General features: G+C 38.1%; 1 protein-coding gene across 51 annotated transcripts in view; it reads right to left on the bottom strand.

Moving 5' to 3' along the window:
- The window catches only part of nrxn3b (neurexin 3b), a 420,076-nt gene that overhangs the window by 366,628 nt on the left and 28,978 nt on the right, over positions 1–24,470 (bottom strand). For 44 of the 51 annotated variants that reach the window (XM_073933143.1, XM_073933144.1, XM_073933109.1 and 41 more), the window contains 1 exon segment: positions 20,774–20,803. The exons of 5 other annotated variants lie outside the window; for them this stretch is intronic. In XM_073933143.1, coding sequence (XP_073789244.1) covers positions 20,774–20,803 — 30 coding nt within the window. 51 annotated transcript variants of the gene reach the window in all.

Genomic DNA, 24,470 nt, shown 5'->3' with positions numbered 1-24,470 from the left:
CATCATGGCTTTATATTCTATACTGGACATTATTTCTGTTAAGTGACAAGACTTTTGTCTAAGCAAAGCGGTACCTTACTGTCCTATTTAAATACTTAAAAATCATGGCACAATCATATTTTATTGTGGTAAATTAGGCGTAATCTAGAGGTCTTTGCTTTTCATATAAGCCACTTCTGATACCAAATGACCAACTAGAACTCAAGTTATTATGTGTTGTTCCTAAAACTTGGATAGCCAACAATACTTTTGTCAGGCAGTGTGTATAATTCCTTAAAATCACCCTCACCTTATGTTAGATCACTGTTTACAAAGACACTTTTCACATAGAAGGGAAGCAGGCATATTCAAACATTTCCCAAAATACATTACAATTTGAACACCATCTATGATTATGTTAGTCTGTTTTTTATTATCGAGGTCTCCATAATCCTAGACGAGGTTGTATCCTGATCAGCTGCTGTGGTGGAGTGGAGAGCATGAGACTGATTCCTAATAGACCCTAGTGACAGACAAGTCACCGCATTCTCCATACTGCAGCTCTGCAAAACAAGTTTGGCCAGAGGAGAAATGGTTGTATCCAACTGAGCCAGGTTTCTCTCAAGGTTTTTATTTTGCTAATCATTGCACAACACCTGAAAAGTCTATGATAACTTTAATTTTTCAATCCTTATCTATGTTTTAGATATTTACTCTAAAATTTACACTATTCAGAATTCCAGTAATGGTGGAGATTAGCGTCTGAGTGAATCCCATCTTTTCAAATGACATCCATATTAAATGCAGAAGACCTACTGGAACTCGCATAAACCCACGATTATCACAGAAATCAGTCAAGTTTGGGAAGGAAAATCATGGTTTGGGGTTACAGTCAGTATGGGGGCATCAACACAATCTCACGGCAATTCGTAACTTTTTCATTTAGTGGCTAATTCGTATGAATTCGTACGATCTAATTCATACCATTTAGTACGATTTGCTCATCCCCCAATGACGGTTGGGGTTAGGGGTGGGGTTAGGTGCCACACCTCCTTTTTAAAATCGTACCATTTCGTACGACTGAACTCGTACGAATTCGTACGAATTAGCCACTAAACTGGCAAAACGTAAAATACTTACGTTTTCTCGTGAGATCAGGCTGGGGGCATACAAAATATCTGCAGAGTGGATGGCAACATAGGATTCATCCATATTGAATTGATGAAAAATATCATGAACTAAGAAAAACAAAACCAGCATTTCCCTGGACTGCAGAGGCGGACTGGCCATCTGGCAACTCTGGCAAATCCCAGAAGGGCTGGACCATTTTTTAAATGTGGGCCGGTCAGTTATTTTTTTCTAATATGCATTGTTTTTACATGCATTTAGCTTTCATTTCTTGCAATATGTGAATATTATGAAGATGATGAGGATGATAATAATAATGATATTAATAATAATAATAATAATAATAATAAATGTTAAGCATTTGCCCCAATCCACGACGGCTGGCTGGTTTTGAGATGGGCTAACCCAATCCGACCCAATCAGAGGATATGCGGACTAAATCAAAATCTGGCAAGAATGTCAAACAAACTGTAAGTGCAACACAAGCTAATTGTCAGAGATAGACCGTAAAAAAGGGAAGGTGGTGCCGGAAAGCTCAAAGAAAGCAATTAAGGGCTCTAAAATCAGACGCTGCCAAATGCATAAAATTAGCTGAAATATTCTCGAAAAGTTTAAATTCCGCTGCTAAATTTGAGGACAGTAGCGTGGTAGAGGAGGTAAGAAGAAAACAGAAAATATACTTCTAAGTCATTATGCAGGATTCATATATTATTTTTTATTTAGTTTTTACTGTATGTATAAATTTGTTATAAACAGGTTATTTTTGTTCCGGTCACATACATTAAATGTTTAAATATCTATTACACATGGTACTGCTTTTATCATTTCACCATCCGTACATCAATATAAGTGAATGTGCCTGTCCATGAGTGGGGCTGTGTCAGTGTGGTAATGTTGGCTGGTGTGGCTAGTGCCAGGCCTGAATTTTTACAATAATGAAACCTTGTAACATCCGTACGTACATCGTTCATTCATTCTGTGGCTTGACTTGACCTGATATGCACCACACTGGACCAATGTCAATTTCAAAAGCACAAACTCACAGATGAATAAGAGAGTCCCGCATCCAACTTTCTGTCCATTATCTCAAGACACAATTATGTCCATGATACAAACAAATCCTGTTCCTCATAAATAAACATGTGTCCTTTGTCCAGAGTTGTTCATGTGTGTTAAAGGTTATGGCAGAGAGGGGGCTGTAACACTGTAGAGCTGCACAGGTGGTGATTGGGGTCCGAAGAGAGTTCTACTGCGTGCTGATCAGCATTTGATTATCTTCACACACCGCGGGCCAGTGCCTTCATTAGAATCTCATCTGCATAATATCTGAGCCAGTGCAAGTGCGTTAGCATCCTCAATAGTTTTTAAACCTTTCCGCTATGGGTGTTACATACAGAGATGTGTTGATTTTTGTTTGTTTGTTTGTTTTCCTGTGCTTGTATTTTTCTTGTTCTCTTTGGCTTCTCCTACATGTTTTATCTGACACAGGTAGCGAAAGTCATTCACAGCAGTGCTTGCTTGCCAATCAAGAGACCGGCAGCATAAAAGAAGAACAGTTCCTCAGCAATCTTGCGTCCTCGTGTAACATCATCGTCATCATGCACATCCGAGTTCAGAAGACACGTTCACACTAGCTAAACGTACCGAATTTTGATGTCAAACAAACCCGGGTGAGGACCAAAACTGCTAGTGTGAAAGCACCCTTAAAATAGTTTTCTTTTGTTGCATTTTTTAAAACCCCTAGACTGCAGATTAAACAGAGGTAAACGTTTATTATATACACCACCAAATGCTGCTTGAGAGAATAATGAAAACAGGTTTCCCAAAGACTTTCGATGTCAAAATCATACCACTGTTTGTGCTAATGTTGAAGAGGCAGCTGAGATGCTCAGAGCTAAATTTTAACAGTGCAGTAAGTCAACTCTGCTGAGAAATCCAGCTTAAACCAGCCTAGGCTGGTTGGCTGGTTTTAGCTGGTTGACCAGGCTGGTTTTAGAGGGGTTTTGGCCATTTCCAGGCTGATTTCCAGCCATTTCCAGCCTGGTCTTAGCTGGTCAGGCTGGAAACTGACCAGCCAAATCCAGCTAAAACCAGGTTTTGGCTGGACTTCCAGCTTGGCTAGGCTGGTCAAGCTGGGTTTAGCTGGTCATCTCCCAGTCTGACCAGCTAAGACCAGGCTGGAAATGGCTGGAAACCAGCCTGGAAGTGGCCAAAACCCCTCTAAAACCAGCCTGGTCAACCAGCTAAAACCAGCCAACTAGTTTCATTTATTATTGGCTGGACATTATAAATGTACTTCAAATAATTGTCCAATTTTCTAGGGCAGACCTAACATGTTATGGAGAGATTGTCCACATCCCTCCAGGGCTGCTCTACTCTTTAGTAATTTGGCATATATTCTAATTGTTGGCACTTGACTAATGGGGTCCCAGTTCAGGAATCAGACAGACTGGTAAGTCAACCATCTGTTAGCTGGCACACAGCACACCATTCAAATAATATGTGGCATGTAGAATTACAAAATGTGCACAAATATTATAAATCTAAATCCAGATGACTACCTTATGATGAATGAGTTTACACCCGAAGGATACTGTTATAAATATGTGCCACATCCTAATGGCAAAGGAGGTGGTGTTGCTACAATAAATACTAATATTTTCGGCTTTACTCTTCAGTCTGGATTCAGTTCTTTTGAAGTTAAACTGTTCTATTTAATGCTACACTGCGATCAGTAACTCTCAGTAGAATTTATATTGTATATAATGTATGTATTTTCCCATGTTACTACTGCATTTCTGTAGTGGTTAGAGTTAGGGGGGAAAAAATCCATTGACCCTTGTGAATTGTTCAAACCTACCCGTTCTACCCTTTTGTTGTGTTTGTGGCTGTTTTAACCTCGTTGATTTTCATTATAACCACGTTTTTTTATTGCAAAGCCTTGACGACAAATAATCATGCATTCTTGATTGTAGGTGGTTTTTCCTGGAAGAGGTAAAATGTCACTTTTACTGGCACTTTAATCAGTTGACACCATTAACCCTTAGGCCTGTGCAAAAATGTTTCTGGCTTTTATATGGAGGTCTATGGATTAAAACAGCAAATTACAGTGCATGTGCATAAATATAATTACTACTGAATGTTTACTATGATCTAAAAGCTGAGCTGCTTATTTTGATTTTCTCAGATGTATCAAGGTGTGCACAAAGGTCTCTCTCTCACACACCCACACACACACACACACACACTATACTCCATATAAAAGCCGGAAACTAAGCTTACCTCTTCTCAAAATGGAAAACCACCAATAGTATAAAATACAGTACATAATACAGTGTCATGGCTTTGTAATCAAAAAATGACTTTTAATGGAAGATAATGGGGCAAAAACAGCCATCAACTTAATGAAAGGGTAGAACATTTGCCAAAAGTGAATTGAGTTTTTAAAAAGTTTCGAAGCCTTTTCCCAAAATCTCAAAATACGATTTCACCCAATTCATCTTTCCACCAAAACTCATTCTGTTTGCTTAAATACAGAGAAAGTTGTGGCCAAATTAAGACTCAAAATTTACCCAAGAGTGGATGAATAGATCTCAACAGCACACAAGGGTTAATAAGAACTGAACTAAAACCACTTTAAGTAATACGATTGTGCAACAAATATTACATTTGGTACTCTAAGTTTCAATTTGTGCTTTGTTTTCATCCATCATGCAAATAAGGTTATGCTAAAGTATAAATGTGACATTGTGGCCAGTGGCCAAAGTGTTTTTGAGTTAACTGTCTTTTCTTTCATTCATTCATTCATTCATTCATTCATTCATTCATTCATTCATTCATTTTCATGAAATTTTCTGAGGCCAGATCACAGGGGCAGCAGTCTTAGGAAAGAAACCCAGACTTTCCTCTCCTCAGACACTTTCTCCACCTCCTTCTGGAGGATCCGATGCATTCCCAGGCCAGCTGATAGATAAAGTCTCTCCAGCAGGTTCTGGGTCTTCACCAAGGCCTCCTCCTGGTGGGACATGCCTGGAACACCTCCCTAAGTAGGCGTCCAGGAAGTATCCGAAACAGATACCTGAGCCACCTCAGTTGACTTCTCTTGATGTGGAGGAGCAGCTGCTCTATTCCGAGCTCCTCCCGGGTGACAGAGTTCCTCAACCTATCTATAAGGGTGCACCTTGCCACCCTGCAAAGAAAACTAGGCCTCTTGAATCTGAGATCTTGTCCTTTTAGTCATGACCCAAAGCTCATGACCATAGGTGAGAGTAGGAACGTAGATTGACAGGTAAATTGAGAGCTTTGCCTTTCGGTTCAGCTCCTTTACCACAACCAACCGGCACATTGGCTTCATTACTGCTGCCGCTACACCGATCTGCCTGTCAATCTCACGTTCCAAAACCTCATGAACAAAACCCCAACATACTAGAACTACACCTTGTGTAAAGACTTTCCTCCACTCGTAGATGGCAAACCACCCTTTACCGGTGGAGCACCATGGCCTCGGACTTAGAGGTGCTGATTCTCATTCTAGCTGCGTCACGCTCAGCAGCAAAACGTGCCAGTGCCTGGTGAAGGTCCATGTTCGATGAAGCCAACAGAACAACATTGTCTGTGAATAACAGAGATGAAATCCTGTGGTCCCGATCAGGACCCCCTCTGGCCCAAAGCTGCATATAGAAATTCCATCCATAAAAATTATGAACAGATCTGGTGACAGAGGGCAGCCCTGCCGGAATCCTACACACACTGCAAACAAATCTGACTTATTGTCGATAATTCGAACCAAACTTCTACCCTGTTCATACAGAGATAATACACTGACCCCATACTCCCAGAGCACCTTGCACAGAATGCCACGAAGGACATGTGGACTGGTTGGCCATACTCCATACATTAGCCCCTAGAGCACCCTGGTAAGGGTATAGAGCTGGTCCATTGTACCATGACCTGGATGAAAATCCCGTTGTTCCTCCTGGATCCTAGGTTTAAGTAAGTTACATACAAAAGCAAAGCAAATACGGGAATAGAGGTGAAATATCAATGATCCTGAATGCAAGATACGTTTGCCATGAATGAATGTGCCTTCTGTCTACCTTCCAATAATTCAATTGAGCTACAGTACAAATGTTTGTGAGGTAAAATGCATCTCATGAGTAGACTAGAGTGAGGCAGTGCTCCACATTTGCAGCACGAGGTATTGGAGGGCTTGAGTACGATGAGGACCCATCGTGGAATGTGGTGTTCAGACTAGCCAACGGGGTCAATTTATCTTTGCAGGAATCAGTCTTATGGTCTTGACTTGTCAATGACCATGACATCCATCTGCTCTGGATACAGGCCGGATCCAAGATTATTTGAATCTCAGAATATGGAGAAACAGACAAACTAATATGTGGCCAAATGCTGTTAAAATTACAGAGTTGTTTTGGTCCAGTAGTAATGCATTTCAAAGTTAGGTTTTGGTATTTTCATGTCTATTCTAATCAGGCCCGGATTGGCTAATCGGGAAAAAAGGGAGAATTACCAGTGGGCCGGTCTGATTTTTGGCCGCGAGGGCCGGTGTCCCTAGCTGCTTGCACTCTCAGCAGTTGCAGTTTTTTAATTTACTTGTTTATTTGACCATAACCTCACTCTTTTTAATCATTATTTTGCCGCAGCTCCGCTCTTTTTATTTATTTTCTCGCAGCCCCGTGAGCAATTATCATCATTAACCTGCGGGCTGCACCCCATTCTACCCCAAACAGCGGCACCTTGGTGAATATTAATTAATATTAATGAATATTACACCTGCTCAATGAAAATCAGATGATTCACTACATTAATAAATCTGACATAACTTGATCAGAAATCTAAAATGTGGAGAAAAAGAGTAGGGTTGCAAAAAAAGAGTAGACATCAATAGCAGCAGATAACACAGCTTTGGATAACAGTGCCATTGTGGTCTAGTGGTTAGCATGTTACGCTTAGACACAGCCGATCTGAGTTCAAACCTCACCATAGTATAATATGTTTTTTTCAATTTCAGTGTTAAGACATAAAATACTGCTTGGGTTACTTATGTAGGGATACATTTATTTATTTATTTTGTGTGTGTGTGTGTGTGACGACTGTTACAAAGGACTGGATATCTATAAAGAATTAATGTTCTCAAATTTATGAAAAACATTTGAGGTTCTAAAGCAGCTGTGTCCTTGAAAAAGATGTGTTAGTGTCATTTGAAACTGAATTGGAAATGATGTTATTTTAATATAGTCAGTCGTCGACTGAGGTGGGCCGGTCTAAGGCTTGAGAGCTAAAAATGAGTGCCACTCTGCCCCTGATTCTAATACAAAAAGGTGTGTTTTTGACTAAGCTTTAAACAGACAGAGTGTGTCTGCCTTCCAAAATGTGCATTATATTTTTAATATTGATGATGATGATGATGATGATGATTAGAATAATAAGCATAGACCATAAAGAGCAACAAGGAAAGGAGAAAATGTACATTTAGACGAACAGTTGAGTGATGTTGAAGAGATGAACAAGGGAGAGGAAGACAATAGTGCATTAGCTGAGTGAAGGAGAAATCAATATCTGGAGAAATCCCAAGGCTGGACAAGACAATGGCTGAGCAAAGCAACAGGATGAGATGAGGAACAAGAGAGTGAGTGTGAAGAATGAGTGCTAGAGAAAGAACGAAAGACGTGAAATAGGAATGTACTGGTGTCAAGCAGGTGGCTGTTTTCCTGCGTCTGTGTTACATTTACAGTTTTTCTCAGTCGCTTTGGTGCATTTCTCACAACACTATTTACATTTGCACAACAGGTCATGCATTTCTCAAAACAATTAGTCATTTGTGCACATCCTAGTAGCAGTTTCTCATTCCTTTCAGCAAATTGCAAATGCTTTCGGACAAGCATCAATTGCTTTCATACAACTCTCTGCTGTTTATAACATTATCATTTGCTTATGTCATGTCAGTCAAAATGAACTAAACTTGTAAATGCTGAATAGTCATTCCATATAAAACTAATAGTCCTCATTTCATTACTTGAGTCATTACATACAAAAATGTTGAACTAGTTGTCAAAATCTTGCAAGCTAATTTTATTTAAAAATGTTTCAATCTTTATTTTACTGAAAATGTCTTCTAAATTTCATGAATGATTTACAGACCTGTGTATGTATGTTGGTTCAGTTCCAATATGTTCTGCAATATTGTTTACAGTTGTGCACAGCTCTACCCAAAGGAAGTTTATGTTTGTTGTAAATAAGGGTGTGATTACAGTTTTTCTCAGTCGCTTTGGTGCATTTCTCACTACACTATTCACATTTGCACAACAGTTCATGCATTTCTCAAAACAATTATTAATTTGTGCACATCCTAGTAGCAGTTTCTCATTCCTTTCAACAAATTGCAAATGCTTTTGGACATGCATTAATTGCTTTCATACAACTCTCTGCTGTTTATAACATTATCATTTGCTTATGTCATGTCAGTCAAAATCAACTAAACTTGTGAATGCTGAATAGTCATTCAATATAAAACTAATAGTCATCATTTCATTACTTGAGTCATTACATACAAAAATGTTGAACTTGATGTCAAAATCGGTCAAGCAAACTTTATAAAAAAAAAAAAATGGAATCTTTATTTTCCTGAAAATGTCTTTAAAATTGAACAATTTGATGAATGATTTACAGACCTGTGCATGTTGTAGACTCAATTCCAATATGTACTGCAATATTGTGTACAGTTGTGGACAGCTCTACCCAAAGGAGGTTTATGTTTGTTGTTAATAAGGTGTATTTTTTTTCTTTTGCACAATGCTGTAAATGAATTAGAAGTGTAAAGAGAATGTGCAGTAAAAATGTGAAACATACATATTCAGTGTCTTGTACTCAGATACCTCACTAAATGCAGTAATGTCTAACTTTACTGTAGTGTTCAAATGGCTGTGCAAATAGTATATAGTGCTGTCTTGAGCATTTTTAGCAATCTATCTATCTATCTATCTATCTATCTATCTATCTATCTATCTATCTATCTATCTATCTATCTACCTACCTACCTACCAACCTACCTACCTACCTACTTATTATCTATCTATCTATCTATCTATCTATCTATCTATCTATCTATCTATCTATCTATCTATCTATCTATCTATCTATCTATCTATCTATCTATCTATCTATCTATCTATCTATCTATGTACCTACCAACCTACCTACCTACTTATTATCTATCTATCTATCTATCTATCTATCTATCTATCTATCTATCTATCTATCTATCTATCTATCTATCTATCTATCTATCTATCTATCTACCTACCTACCTACCAACCTACCTACCTACCTACTTATTATCTATCTATCTATCTATCTATCTATCTATCTATCTATCTATCTATCTATCTATCTATCTATCTATCTATCTATCTATCTATCTATCTATCTATCTATCTATCTATCTACCTACCTACCTACCTACCAACCTACCTACCTACCTACCTACTTATTATCTATCTATCTATCTATCTATCTATCTATCTATCTATCTATCTATCTATCTATCTATCTATCTATCTAACTATCTATCTATCTATCTATCTATCTATCTATCTATCTATCTATCTATCTATCTATCTATCTATCTATCTATCTATCTATCTATCTATCTATCTATCTATTTGCTTATGTCATGTCAGTCAAAATGAACTAAACTTGTGAATGCTGAATAGTCATTCCATATAAAACTAATAGTCCTCATTTCATTACTTGAGTCATTACATACAAAAATGTTGAACTTGATGTCAAAATCGGTCAAGCAAACTTTATAAAAAAAAAAAAATGGAATCTTTATTTTCCTGAAAATGTCTTTAAAATTGAACAATTTGATGAATGATTTACAGACCTGTGCATGTTGTAGACTCAATTCCAATATGTACTGCAATATTGTGTACAGTTGTGGACAGCTCTACCCAAAGGAGGTTTATGTTTGTGGTTAATAAGGTGTATTTTTTTTCTTTTGCACAATGCTGTAAATGAATTAGAAGTGTAAAGAGCATGTGCAGTAAAAATGTGAAACATACATATTCAGTGTCTTGTACTCAGATACCTCACTAAATGCAGTAATGTCTAACTTTACTGTAGTGTTCAAATGGCTGTGCAAATAGTATATAGTGCTGTCTTGAGCATTTTTAGCAATCTATCTATCTATCTATCTATCTATCTATCTATCTATCTATCTATCTATCTATCTATCTATCTATCTATCTATCTATCTATCTATCTATCTATCTATCTATCTATGTACCTACCAACCTACCTACCTACTTATTATCTATCTATCTATCTATCTATCTATCTATCTATCTATCTATCTATCTATCTATCTATCTATCTATCTATCTATCTATCTATCTATCTATCTATCTATCTACCTACCTACCTACCAACCTACCTACCTACCTACTTATTATCTATCTATCTATCTATCTATCTATCTATCTATCTATCTATCTATCTATCTATCTATCTATCTATCTATCTATCTATCTATCTATCTATCTATCTATCTATCTATCTATCTATCTATCTATCTATCATCTACCTACCTACCTACCTACCTACCAACCTACCTACCTACCTACTTATTATCTATCTATCTATCTATCTATCTATCTATCTATCTATCTATCTATCTATCTATCTATCTATCTATCTATCTATCTATCTATCTATCTATCTATCTATCTATCTATCTATCTATCTATCTATCTATCTATCTATCTACCTACCTACCTACCTACCTACCTACCTACCTACCTACCAACCTACCTACCTACCTACCTACCTACCTTTTATCTATCTATCTATCTATCTATCTATCTATCTGTCTGTCTGTCTGTCTGTCTGTCTGTCTGTCTGTCTGTCTGTCTGTCTATCTATCTATCTATCTATCTATCTATCTATCTAGTCCACAAATAAATTAGTCCACATAAGTGAATAACACAAAACAGCACAATATTTATGAGTTTTATGAGTGTCTGTAATGTTAAAGGTTGCTAAAGGCATATTGTATGTCTAAATTGTGCTAGCTGTTATATAAGCTCTGACGCACACTACAGCAATGAGACAGAGATGAGTTAGGTTGATGTCCATGCGGCCAAAAGCCATCAAACAAACAACATATGGAAGAACATAATGGCTTACTACACCCGACATTACAGTGTAAATTTGTCAAATTCCATTTTTAAACTCAAATTTTATTTGTCATATACACAGTCATAAACAGTGTAATACACAATGAAATGTTACCACTTATGAGCCATGACCTTAAATTAAGAACAACAATAAAAAAATAAAGTATGTTTATAAAGTATCTAAATTATGGATAAATAGAATCTAAGCAATAGAAAATAAAAGCAATTATAAAATATTTAAAGGCTTCAGAAATAGTGGCTGTTGGAAGTCTAAATCTAGAAATCAATGAAATGTACAGAAAGAAGAAAATATAAAGAAAATAAGAGGGAGATGAATGAGAGAGAAAGAAAGAGAGAGAGTCTTTGTTCAGAGGCAGAAACTTTGAGGGGATAATTAGCAAGCGTGAATGCTGAGGACTGGGGCCGATGAGTGAAACGCTAAAGCTCTGAGCAGAGATTATCTACACCAGAGCTGAACTTCTCCTGACTCTTCTAATCACTCCTCAAAGATGGCACATAGCATAGCATATCTCTCCCGCTGCAGTATTTGGCTAACCCACCCAGCCCTGTCACTTCGGTCTCTGGTCCAGTCCAGTGCAGACTCTAGATTCGCTTTGAACAGAAGCCGTTTTGGATGACCTTCAGCCACCAGTAATTTCATCATCCACAGCACCAGCACACTGATCCTCAGCCATTAGCTTAAGCTAATAACTTCTTCTCATCTCACTGAAACATAAGTAGAGGGTTGGTGAAGTGCTGATTTCATTTAACTTCTCTAGCGCATGAAAGAAAACTGTTACGATTAGCTGTCTCTACCATTATCTGCGATCTGTGGGGTTTCTAGCGCAGTTTAATTTGTTCTTTATGTAAATGTGTTTGCCCTCTCTAACACTTGCACTGATATAAATATAGATATATAGACATAGAGAGTGGGTAGGATATAGCGTTGTCTCAAAACACTACTAAATAGTCTGTATTTGATGTATCAAAGCCATGTCATCTCAGAATGAACACTAGCTAATGAGTAAAAATAATTAGCCTTTTGAAAATAAAGTCCTACTTCATTTGTAATGGAAATCCACTGGCAATATATCTCTTGCACACACACACACACAAAAAGAAAAAAAAATAGCTACTGATATGTGTTTGATTGATTTTGCCATTGAAATTAAATTATACTGAAGTCGTGAATTTCTGTCTTCAAATCCATCCCAGGAGGGGGCGCTCGAGAGCACCGAAAGGAGCAGACGAAGTTTAAGGAGCTCCTCCAAAACCTCGAAAAAACAGCTTATTTTAATCATAATCAAAACGAAACGGCACCTTTTTCAGCTTGAAATCTTGACGAAACCTAAAACAAAGAAATGTGATCAACCAGCCAATGCAGACGAACAATCAATGGAGAAACAGACCCTGACTGAACAAGCGGCTAGTGCTACTGTCAACGACGACACCACGGCCTTATCCCCAATCTTGGCTGCAATCTAAGCATCTACTCGAGCCATCGATAAGTCGATGAATGACAGATTAAAATCCATCCCAGCAAGAATCAACATTCTTTTTCTCATTACTTTATTGATATGAATATTTGAATCAGTGTTTGGTCTTTGAAATATTTAGACTATTGACTAACGTTAAAACATTGCTTAATTTAGGAATTTTTATTACTTTTGTCCCTATTTTTGTCTGTCAAAACTCTATTTTCATTAGCTACTAAACCAGATCAAAGGTCATGGGCTGCGTCCGAAACTGCATACTTCCATACTATATAGTACGCTAAAATCAGTATGCGAGGCGAGTAGTATGACCGAATTCATAGAATTCGAAAATCAGTATTCGAGAAGAACCCGGATAACTTACTAATTCCGGCGATATTCTTGAGAGCGCATCCCATGCACGCTGCGCTATCCCATAATGCCCCGCAAGAGAATTCTTAAATGGAAGTAAAGCGACGCAACTGACGCAGGTAGGTCACATAACCATGACAAAATGGCGGATGTAGTACGTCCGAATTTCATTCATACTTTTTCACATTCATAATGTATAGAACGTACTTTTCTAACAGCCGAGCAGTACGTTTAAATTCAAATGCAGTACCTACTGAGTAGTAGGCAGATTCGGACGCAGCCATGGAGACCTCTTGAGTGGAACTACAGGACCTGATGACTGGAAACAACTCATATTTGCGAAGTGTTCATGCTGTCATGCTGCAAAAAGTGATTTTGCTATTTAAATGTGTCAATTTTGTGTTAATTTAGTGTAAATTTTGTGTTTATTTTCCTTTTTATGCACAAGATAAATTTTGTATAGTAAGAATAGAGCAACCTGAATGTTGATTGAACCAGTTTTGCACCAGTTTGATAAGACAGTTGGGAGTACAAAGAAACAACCTTGAGTTGTTGTAACAGATTGTTGTATTGTGTGTATATGCATCCGAGGGGTCAGCTCTAAAGGTCTGCGATCAGCCTGGAATAGTCTGCAGGCGACCTGACCAAACCTCCTGTCAACTCTATCTCGTCTCAGATTCAACCCTGCATAAATACATACTGTATTTAGATTAGTCTATCTTTGCTTTGGGCACCCAGAATGGACTCAGTACCTGAGTTGACACCATTTTTTGTTTTGTGTAAGAGTATAATTGCTGTGTTGTTGTACTGTAGGTCAGAAGAGCGGTCTACAAACTCTTTAGAGTGTTGATGAAACTGCAAACTATCTTTAGTAAATGTTATTTTTTTAATTAAATCTCTGGTTTTTCTTCATCTGACTGACTGGACATTTGGGTTAAAACTTTTGGTCCCCCCTACAATACAATGTACACAACATGATGTTACACAATTTGCTCAAACAAAATATCCCTAGTAGCAAAGAATTCTGGCCCAGATTTGGCATAAAGCTGGCACAGCAGGTATTCATCCGGCACTGGCATACAGCATGTGGGCCAAACATGGCCCGGGTTTGGCAGAGGTGGCACCGTTTTTAAGGCGGCACACAAGATTTGGGCCAGAAGTAAAACGTAGTATTTGGCCCAGATTTAAAAATTTGATAAGTGGGCCATGTGAGTTTGGCCAGTCTTGACCCACATTTAAAATACACTAAAATCATTTTTGAGTAAAGAAAAAAAATTCTACCAATCAGGTCACTTTGAGAAAAAGCGTGCCCATAGTGTGCCTAAAGCGCATCACTCCATTGGTTTATAAATTTCATTGTAATCGTGACACACCAACCTATCTGGCCCAGTTCAGGCCCAGTTATGAGTTATTAACTTGGCTGAGACTTGGCCCAGATATGGTCTGTGTTTGGCCCTTGTCTGGAAGCCAGATTTGGTCCAGTCATGTACCGTAATTCACTGCGGCATGTGGGCCAAGCAAAACCTGATTGTGTGGGCCAGAGCTGGGCCAGAGAAATTTTGCTATGTGGGAAAAATCGATCATGATTCTGAATGGTTCCCTTTTTACAAAGAAATAACCGTGAATAATAAGGCAAATAGATCCAGCAGGTTGGTTTATATATAACTTTCTGTTTCAGCGTCTTTGGATTTAAAGCATAAATATGAAGTGGTGGGTATAATACACACTACCTGTCTCTAGAGCCACTGACTCAGCTCAAAACACAAGCGCTCTGAATTATATACCAAACATCTTCAAAATCCATCCCACTCACGCGCTCAGTAAAGCAAACACTCAACAGCATACTGTATGCCTCAGAACTGAAAAGTGTTTAAAAAGACTGACACACATTCTAGACAGAACCCATCAATATATATACTCATACCATTGCGAAGTAGCTTATTTTTGACCACAAAAATTTTAATTATTAAAAAGAGTCATTTTTCTGTGATTTATCTAAACATCCTTAAACTATGAAAACAAAAGCTGCACTAATTATTATTACTTGATTTTTTTATTATTATTTTTTTAAGCATGCACTTTAGTCGTTCTTACTTATCATATCACAATTGTAATAGTGTTTTAAGGATGTTTAGATATCTCAAATAGTGTATACATATATAGTTGAAGTCAAAATTATTAGCCATTCTGTTCAATTTGTACTGTTTATCGGAAAGAAGATTTTTTTTTCAGCACATTTTTAAATAAATAATAAATCAAAAAGTTTTAATATTGAATTCTAATAACTATTTTATTTGATCTTTTATTCATTCATTCATTTTCTTTTCGGCTTAGTCCCTTTATGAACTGCCAACTTATCCAGCATGTTTTTATGCAGCGGATGCCCTTCCAGCCGCAATCCATCTCTGGGAAACATCCACACACACTCATTTACACTCATACACTACAAACAATTTAGCCTACCCAATTCACCTGTACCGCATGTCTTTGGACTGTGTTGGAAACCGGAGCACCCGGAGGAAACCCACGCGAACGCAGGGAAAACATGCAAACTCCACACAGAAACGCCAACTCACTTCGCCACTGCGTCGACCGGCTTTTATTTATTCATTTATTTATTTGTTTATTTTATTCATTTATTTTATTTATTTCAATTAAAAGTGCAATTAGTCGGCACCAGCGGTGTAGTTTATAGTACGTCGAAACAATCTCTTTGGTGCTCACAGTGACCCAAGTTCGATTCCACCTCGCGGTCCTTTGCCGATCCTTCCCCTCTCTCTGCTCCCCATGCTTTCCTGCCAATTCTCTCTACTGTCCTATCCCACTAAAGGTGAAACCCCCCCCCCCCCAAAAAAAAAACTATTTTAAAAAAGTGCCATTCAAAGGCTTAACTGGGTTGATTAGGTCAATCAAATCAGGGTAATTAATCAATTCATTAGACAACAGTTTTCAATTTCTACAACAATTCTGTCTGGTTCTTGAATCTGACTAGCTGATAGCCATGCCACATTCTGCAATATCAGAACTCATACAACCTCTGCACTCTTGTGTATTACTACGCCCACACATAGTGACAGCAGATCAATAAACTTAATACAGTCTGACAATTATTGATGCTCTTGGACAACATAATGTACTTTTGAGGCTTTTTAGGCGAGAATGTAGTTGTTTAGATTACAACTATGCTGTTTATTTATAAGGATGGTGCCTATTTTAAGCGTGTTGGTGGCCATCAGCCTGTCATAATCATAGTGAGTAGAGCAAAGAAGGTTGAAGTTCTGTCACCAGATGGCGATGGTGGCTGCATATTAAGCCCTTAGAGCAGTGGTGCTCAACCATGTTCCTGGAGATCGACCTTCTAGCAATGTTTAGCTCCAACCCTGATCAAACACACCTGAACCTATTAATTAGGACCTGAACAACACTTGATAATTACAGGCAGGTGTGTTTGATATGGGTTGCAACTGAAATCTGCAGGAAGGTCGATCTCCAGGAACAGGGTTGGTCACGTCTGCCTTAGAGGGAGAAAAACTCTGAATAAATCATTACTGGTAAGTGATATTTGGTAAGTTGATATTTCTCTTTTGTATGTTGTAGTGCTGTATTTATACTATAGGAATCTGGTAGATTTTGCTTTGCTTTTGTTTTCTCTGGGTTAATTATTATGAAATCCTGTTGCAGAAATACTGGGAAATCTCTGTAGACTGATGGCATTTCATGCTGTTCAGCCTTATAATCTTAAAATGTGAATCATTAAAATCATTTTAGACATTACACTAGAGAATCATTCATATACTAGCTCTAAAGTCACGCTGGTGTATTAGCATTGTTTTCTGCTGTTCTGATTGTCAGCTGCAGTTGCAAACGAACTGCAGAGGAAAGTAGTTCCTCATACAAAAGGATTTTTGAGACTTTCATTGTTTGATTTTTGTTTAAATATAGACAATTATGCCACTGAACTGTTGTATAAACGCAACACTCAGTTAAACATCACAAGAGAAACATTTGAAAAAAAAAAATTACAGGAGAGCTAATATTTTTGCCCTCAACTATATATATATATATATATATATATATATATATATATATTTTTTTTTTTTTTTTTTTTTCAATATTTCCCAAATTTTGTTTAACAGTGCAAGGACATTTTCACAGGATGTCAGATAATATTTTTTCTTCTTAAGAAAGTCTTATTTGTTTTATTCCGGCTAAAATAAAAGCAGTTTTTAATTTTTTACAAGCTATTTTAAGGACAAAATTATTCGCTCCTTTATGCTATATATTTTTTCAATAGTCTACAGAACAAACCATCATCATACAATAACTTGCCTAATTACCCTAACCTGCCTAGTTAACCTAACTAACCTAAGCCTTTAAATGTCAGTTTAAGCTGTATAGAAGTGTTTTAAAAAATATCTAGTCAAATATTATTTACTGTCATCATGGCAAAGATAAAATAAACCAGTTATTAGAAATGAGTAATTAAAACTATTATGTTTAGAAATGTGCTGAAAAAATCTGCTCTCCATTAAACAGAAATTGGTGGAACAAATACAAAAAAACAAGGCGACTAATAATTCAGTGGGTCTAATAATTCTGACTTCAACTGTATGCACACTTTTCCCATATGCTTTACAGACAGGTGATGGAAATTTGACATAATATAGCTAATAAAAATGCCTAATAAGAAAGAAAGCATGCAATACCTTTGTGTCTGCCTACATAGGGGTTGAAGAGGATCAAACAGGAAGGGAGATGTCAACAAGGACGAAGAAAGAAAAGAGAAAGAGAGGGAAAATTGTAGGATGAAAGTTATTGTGGACCCTGACACATAGGAACAGATTGGCATGCACTATGAAATCGTTTGAACATCTGGCGAGCAGCAATAGCCATCATTTCACCATCTCAGGTAACTAGTCTGGCTATGTATGACCCTCAAAATAGTGTAGGGTCACACTTTATTTTGATGGTCTGTTTGTTGAATCTAAGTTACATTGCATCTACATGCCAACTAATTCTCATTGGATTATACAGAGACTGTTAGGTTGCCCAGCAGAATAATATTTAATTCATATGCATATAATTTGATTTTTTTTTCACCCTCAAATTAACAGATGCTAAGGGACAAAGTTCCACGCTATTTTGTATTTTTGGTCTGGAAGACAGGCATATGTTGGTCTTTCTCCATAAGGACAAGATAACTGTATGTCCGGTTCAGAGGCTTTCAGTGCACAAGCACTTGAATAAAGGACGTTTAATGGATTCATGCCAATGTAGCTCCTTGCCTCCACTTAGAATCCACTATACATTTCTGTGCCAAGTGATAGAAAGAGAAAAATGATATATAGTTAGAGTGGTGTGAAAAAAGGCAAACACTTTTACGCAGGGCTATGTAGTTTTACATTTTGCTTTCCCTTATAAATAAAGCCCCTTCACCTAAAAACTGCATGATGTGTTTACTGATATTTACATTCGTTTGATGATCTAAAACATTAAAGTGTGACAAACCAGCCGATTGGAATGTTATTACTTTCGGCTGCGGTCGGAAGTTAACGAGAATTATTTGTATTATTTATTTAATTTCCCATTAGTTGTATTTTATCAAACCCAAATGTCACAGTAATGTAAAAACAGATCTAAACAGATCTAGATCTAGAGTTCCCTCTATTAATATAGTTCATTAACCACAAGATTTATTTATATTATTTAATAAATGTCCCATTTATTGTATTTTATTAACGTCTACCCCAACCCTAAACCCAATCGTCACAGTAATGTAAAAACAGATCTGGATGTGGAGTCTTCTCTATTAGTATAGTTCATTGACCGCAAGCATTGTTTAAATTATTTAATAAATGTCCCATTTATTGTGTTTTAGTAACGTCTACCCCAACCCTAAATCCAAATGTCACAGTAATGTAAAAACAGATCTAAACAGATCTAGATCTAGAGTTCCCTCTAATAATATAGTTCATTAACCACAATAATTATTTATATTATTTAATAAATGTCCCATTTATTGTGTTTTATTAACGTCTACCCCAACCCTAAACCCAATCGTCACAGTAATGTAAAAACAGATCTGGATCTTTAGTCTTCTCTATTAATATAGTTCATTGACCACAAGCATTGTTTAAATTATTTAACAAATGTCCCATTTATTGTGTTTTAGTAACGTCTACCCCAACCCTAAACCCAATCGTCACAGTAATATAAAAACAGATCTGGATGTGGAGTCTTCTCTATTAATGTTCATTGACCACAAGCATTATTTATATTATTTAATAAATGTCCCATTTATTTATTTATTTATTTCCCATTTATTGTGTTTTAGTAACGTCTACCCCAACCCTAAATCTAAATGTCTTAGTAATGTAAAAATAGATCTAAACATATCTAGATCTAAAGTCTTTTCTATTAATATAGTTCATTAACTACAATAATAATTTATATTATTTATTAAATGTCCCATTAATTATGTTTTATTAATGTCTACCCCAACCCTAAACCCAAGCTTCACAGTAATCTAAAAACAGACCTGGATCTGGTGACTCTTCTATTAGTATAGCTCAGGGGTGGTCAACCCTGTTCCTGGAGAGCCCCCTTCCTGCAGATTTCAGTTGCTACCCATATCAAACACACCTGAACCAATTAATTAGGACCTGAACAGCACGTGATAATTACAGGCAGGTGTGTTTGATACGGTTTGCAACTGAAATCTGCAGGAAGGTGGCTCTGCAGGAACAGGGTTGGCCACCCCTGGTATAGCTGATTAACCATGTTGATGGATGATAACAGCCTTTTGAGATTACCAGTAGGCACAGACGGCCCTTACTGGCCCATATCTATCAGCAGATAACCACGAATAACGTCCGTTCAGTCATGTGATAACATTCGAAGCGGGTGGACAAACATGCAAATAAAAAAAATCAAAAGGGGGGCATATACTTTTTCACACCACTGTCTACATTTTAGCAGAAACAGACAAATCTATTTACACTCTATTTACACATATTGCTACATTTGAAACAATTTCCTAACTCTTTTTCACTATCTAATCATGTGTGTGTGTTTTATTTTATTTAAAAACATTATTATTATATTCCATCAGCTCAAAATACCACCAAAAGTGGATGATCACAATTTAAAAAACCTAAAATATGACAGCAGTTAATTAATGCACCCACTTAAAATATATTTTTTCCAAACTGTAAAATGACTCATTCCATTAATATGCCTTTTTGCTGAGAAAAGCTCTTCCGTTTGACTCAGGGATATATTATTTATAGCTGCATAGTAATTCTGCTGGTCTATGAATGATATCTAAGTAATACGGAGGGCAGATCTTGTGATTGTACGTTATGGGTCAGCTGCACTGCCGTAGCCTAAATGGATGAGAGAGAACGCAACATGCTATGACATCATGGGGGAAGTCAACCCTGAGAAAACAGCACTTCTAACCTGACATTTCACTTTGAGAAATTGCATAATTCAGGAAAAGAGCAACAACCATGCGGTACAAGGACATAGCCAGTCATATAGCAGCTGCATGCACATGCAGATGCAGTTGCAACAACACTGTACACACATTAGACAATGTGTAAATAAGAGAATTAAGACAGAGCATACCTTGCGGAGACTTCACCATATGTGCGAATCCTTGAGGAAGAAAATGAGAGTGATAGACAGAGAAAGAGAACACTTGAGAACACCAATACCAATATTGTTCAGGTATTGTGACTACTCATGGTTTGCTCACAGACAAACCATGGCTATCACACTTAAGCTGAAGCTTTCCACAAGAAAAAAGCTTCTCATAAAAAAAGAAAAGATTGACAATAAAAAAATGATCTTATTCAAAACAAATGTGTTAGCAATAATTAGGGCTGCCAATTAACTTAGTATGATTACATTTTACTAAATAATCATTCCCACTGAGCTGTTTATAAGTCACGGAATAAAGTGTTTTACTAACACCTTGGAGATATTTACCCACAAAGGTGATCAAAAACAGCTGGACAAAGCGTAACCACAAAAGGAACATATGCTATGTTTCTCACATGCAAATTTTGGCTTTCCTTCTTTTCTTTTCATTTCATTAGTTTTTTTTTTTTGTTTTTTTTTAGAGGAAATGTCTTGTAGACTAAGGGCTCATTCACACCGAATGTGTCTTTGTTTCTTAAAAACATGAGTCGTGGGTATCAGGAGTGGGTTAAAAAAGTGAAGCACATCATGATGTCTATGTGACGCTATTATGAACGTGATGTAATAACGACAATAATAGAACCAATTAAAAATAGAAAAATATTATGCTATGATAAGAAAATCTGGACAAAGCCAGAATGAGTGCCTCCATGATGTCCTCGATGCAATCTGTGACCATGATGACGTACTAGACCTGGTCCACTATCCAACCCAGGCTCATTCTGAAAACGTAGTTCAGCGGACGTTTCTGGAGGCCGAGGATTATGTTGCCGGAGGTACGTATGGCTGCATTTCAATTTTTTAAGCGAACGCAACCAGTGGCGGACTCCGATTCCTTTTGTGCTTGCCGGCCGACCACTTAACTCCGTGTGGAGGGCTTTCCCGCCGCAACCAGTTTGTCCGGTTAGCTCGTTGTGTAACGTCGGTGGACTCGAGGCGCAGAGAGGAGCTGACCACGACGACGTCAGGGTTCGAGTCGGGGGAAGAGCGGTTCCAGAAATCAGGTAAGAAAACCAAAACAAAATCCAAAAAATAAAGTGAACGAGTTCATAACAGGGTGTTACAAAAATCCGAAAACCTGGTAAAAAAAATCCGACGAGGGCTTTTCTTTTTCTGGACGGCTTTTGTAAATCGTTGGTTGGTTTTAGGGAAGGGTGGGTCAGCCGATTGGCCGGTCGCACGGTCAATCATTCTGTCATTCAGACAGGCAGACAGACAGACACATGGTCGTTCGACAGTAGCCTCTGGCGGGTTTATACGAGAACAGCGCGGGCACGAATGGTGCTCGCGAGAGACGTTCGAGATGCAAAAAAACTCACACATGCGGCATCTCACGGATTCGCGAAAACAAAAACTGCACAAATACATACCTCCAGGGACATATTTCACATTCTTCAGAAATGTCTGCAGGACTACGTTCTCAGAATGAGCCTTGGTTGCCATTGTCTGGTGGAGCTTGTACCGCCCACTAAGGTAACGCCCATGCTACTGTGATGGTTGGATTTATTGTAGAGGGAGGTATAGGCGATTGTCCATTACATAGTTGACCTGGATTTTATCAAGCTGCAGGCTGCAGCAAGGACTGTCTCGCCTCCTCTGCCATGACGGTAAATAAACCAGTTGTCATGCCAACTTTCTTCTATAAACAGAAGCTTGCAATGGTTGCCCCAACTCCAAGCTCTTCTAATTGGTTCATCGCTTTTGGACCTGACATTGATGGACTGTGCTACACGTGAAACATGAAGATCTTTCAACTTGACAGGGCATCTAAAAAATGCAACCCAGGATCATTATGGATATGCACCCCTGCATACTTTTCTGGAGAGCGCAAAATATGGCCTAGAAGGTGAGCTTTTTTTGCAGTTTTTGTTATTGCGAATGCACCAGAGGGCGCTGTGTAAACTTTGAGATGTCAAATTTCTCTCGCGAGTGGCATTCGCACTTGCTCTTCTTGTTTAAATAAGGCTGATGTTGACTTACTGACTGACCAACAATCCGAGGGGGGTGGTGGCTGCAGTTAGTCGCAACGACATGTAGTGCAAGCTCTGTGATTGGCGCTGATGAGTGCGGGTGGAACTGAGAGCCCGTTGAACAAGTGTTTACAAGTGTTGAGTCCTGTGAAGGAGCTCCAGGTAAAAAAGTTTTGTTTTGTATTTACCTTATAATTAAAGTTGTTGCACGTCCGTCGTTTCCTGCCTCAAAATGAGCGAGTTTGAGCCAATTGTACATTAAGGTAGCATTCAGAGAAAAACACCAGCAAAGAAACTCGACACAAAGGAACAAAAAAACCTCATTGCCAGCTAGAGTTTCTGAAGTATTACTGCAGAGCTACTAGGGGTGTCAAAATTAATTGTTTCTTCGGTGCACCGCGATGCAGATGCGAATAATTCGGTATTGATTCAGTAATAACCATAACCGGTTATTATTTAGTGACGTCATTTATGCTCTATGTCGCGAGGGAGGCGAGCACTGGTATTTACAACACTCAGCCAAGTCAGGGCCGGCCCGTGGCATAGGCACCATAGGCAAATGCTAAGGGCGCTGTATATCCAGTGGGACGCCAGAAATGAGCGCGCTTCAGTTGGTTTTGTTTTCGATTTTCCTGACACACTTTCAGTTATAGACGGCAATAACTCAAAAAACGCTTACCCTAAGAAGATCTAAAGTGTGTTTCCTACAGAAAAACAAAGCTGGTTATGTTTCACAGCTGTCTTTTTTTTTTTTCGCTCGACATTACGAGCACTGCTCCGTTTAAGCCCTCGCAGTCTGCGTTTGCTTTAGCCGGCAGAGCTCGCGTTGAGAGGAGCTCTCTGTAAGGGACCGTCGGAAAAGTGCTTATTTTTTTCCGTTTTTTTTTTTTTCGTTTTTCTGCTCCGCTCAGCGCGAGCTCTCCCTGTTGCAAGGGCTTAAGTGTGTTTGTTTGTGTGTGTGTGTGCGTGTGTGTATCTGTTTGTTTGATGCTGTCTATGTTTGTGAATGTGTTTGAATGAGAGACAGTGTGTTGCTGTGTGTCTGTGTGTTTATACAGACAGCATGTTATAGCCTCCCCCCTAAAATATAACACTATATATGGAAAGCATCGTCAATGCACCGTGATGCACCGGGATATCGAATTGAACCGAATCGATGGCATGATAATGGTAATCGAACCGAACCGTGAGACCAGTATAGGTTCACACCTCTAAGAGCTACACAAACAGCACGCAGAAGTATAAGTAAATGGCATCACGCCAAATGCGGGGGTCACACCAATCATGTACGCACATTTACAGCTTTGTCTGTATGCAATGTTTTGATATTAATTCAACGCAAGTGAAGGCCCCTGGCTTCTGGAACCATTCTTCGCCAAACTCAATCCCCGTCATGACGGTCAGCTCCACTCCACTCATGTACACAGCGAGCCACTGGGCAAACTGGTATCAGCAGAAAAGCCATTCACACAAAGGTAAGCGGTCAGCTGGTATCACGAAAAGAAACAGAAGCCATCGGCGGCGTCATACTGCCCCCTAGCGTTCGTTTGAAAGTCGAAATCCAGCGATACGTACCTCTGGCTGCATAATTACTGCTCTCCAGAAATGTATACAGGGTGCGTATTCACAATGGGCTACGTTTAAAAAATGTG

The sequence above is a fragment of the Danio rerio genome, chromosome 20, assembly GCF_049306965.1.
Source record: "Danio rerio strain Tuebingen ecotype United States chromosome 20, GRCz12tu, whole genome shotgun sequence".
NCBI lineage: Eukaryota > Metazoa > Chordata > Actinopteri > Cypriniformes > Danionidae > Danio > Danio rerio.
This window is presented reverse-complemented; position numbering and strand designations above follow the sequence as displayed.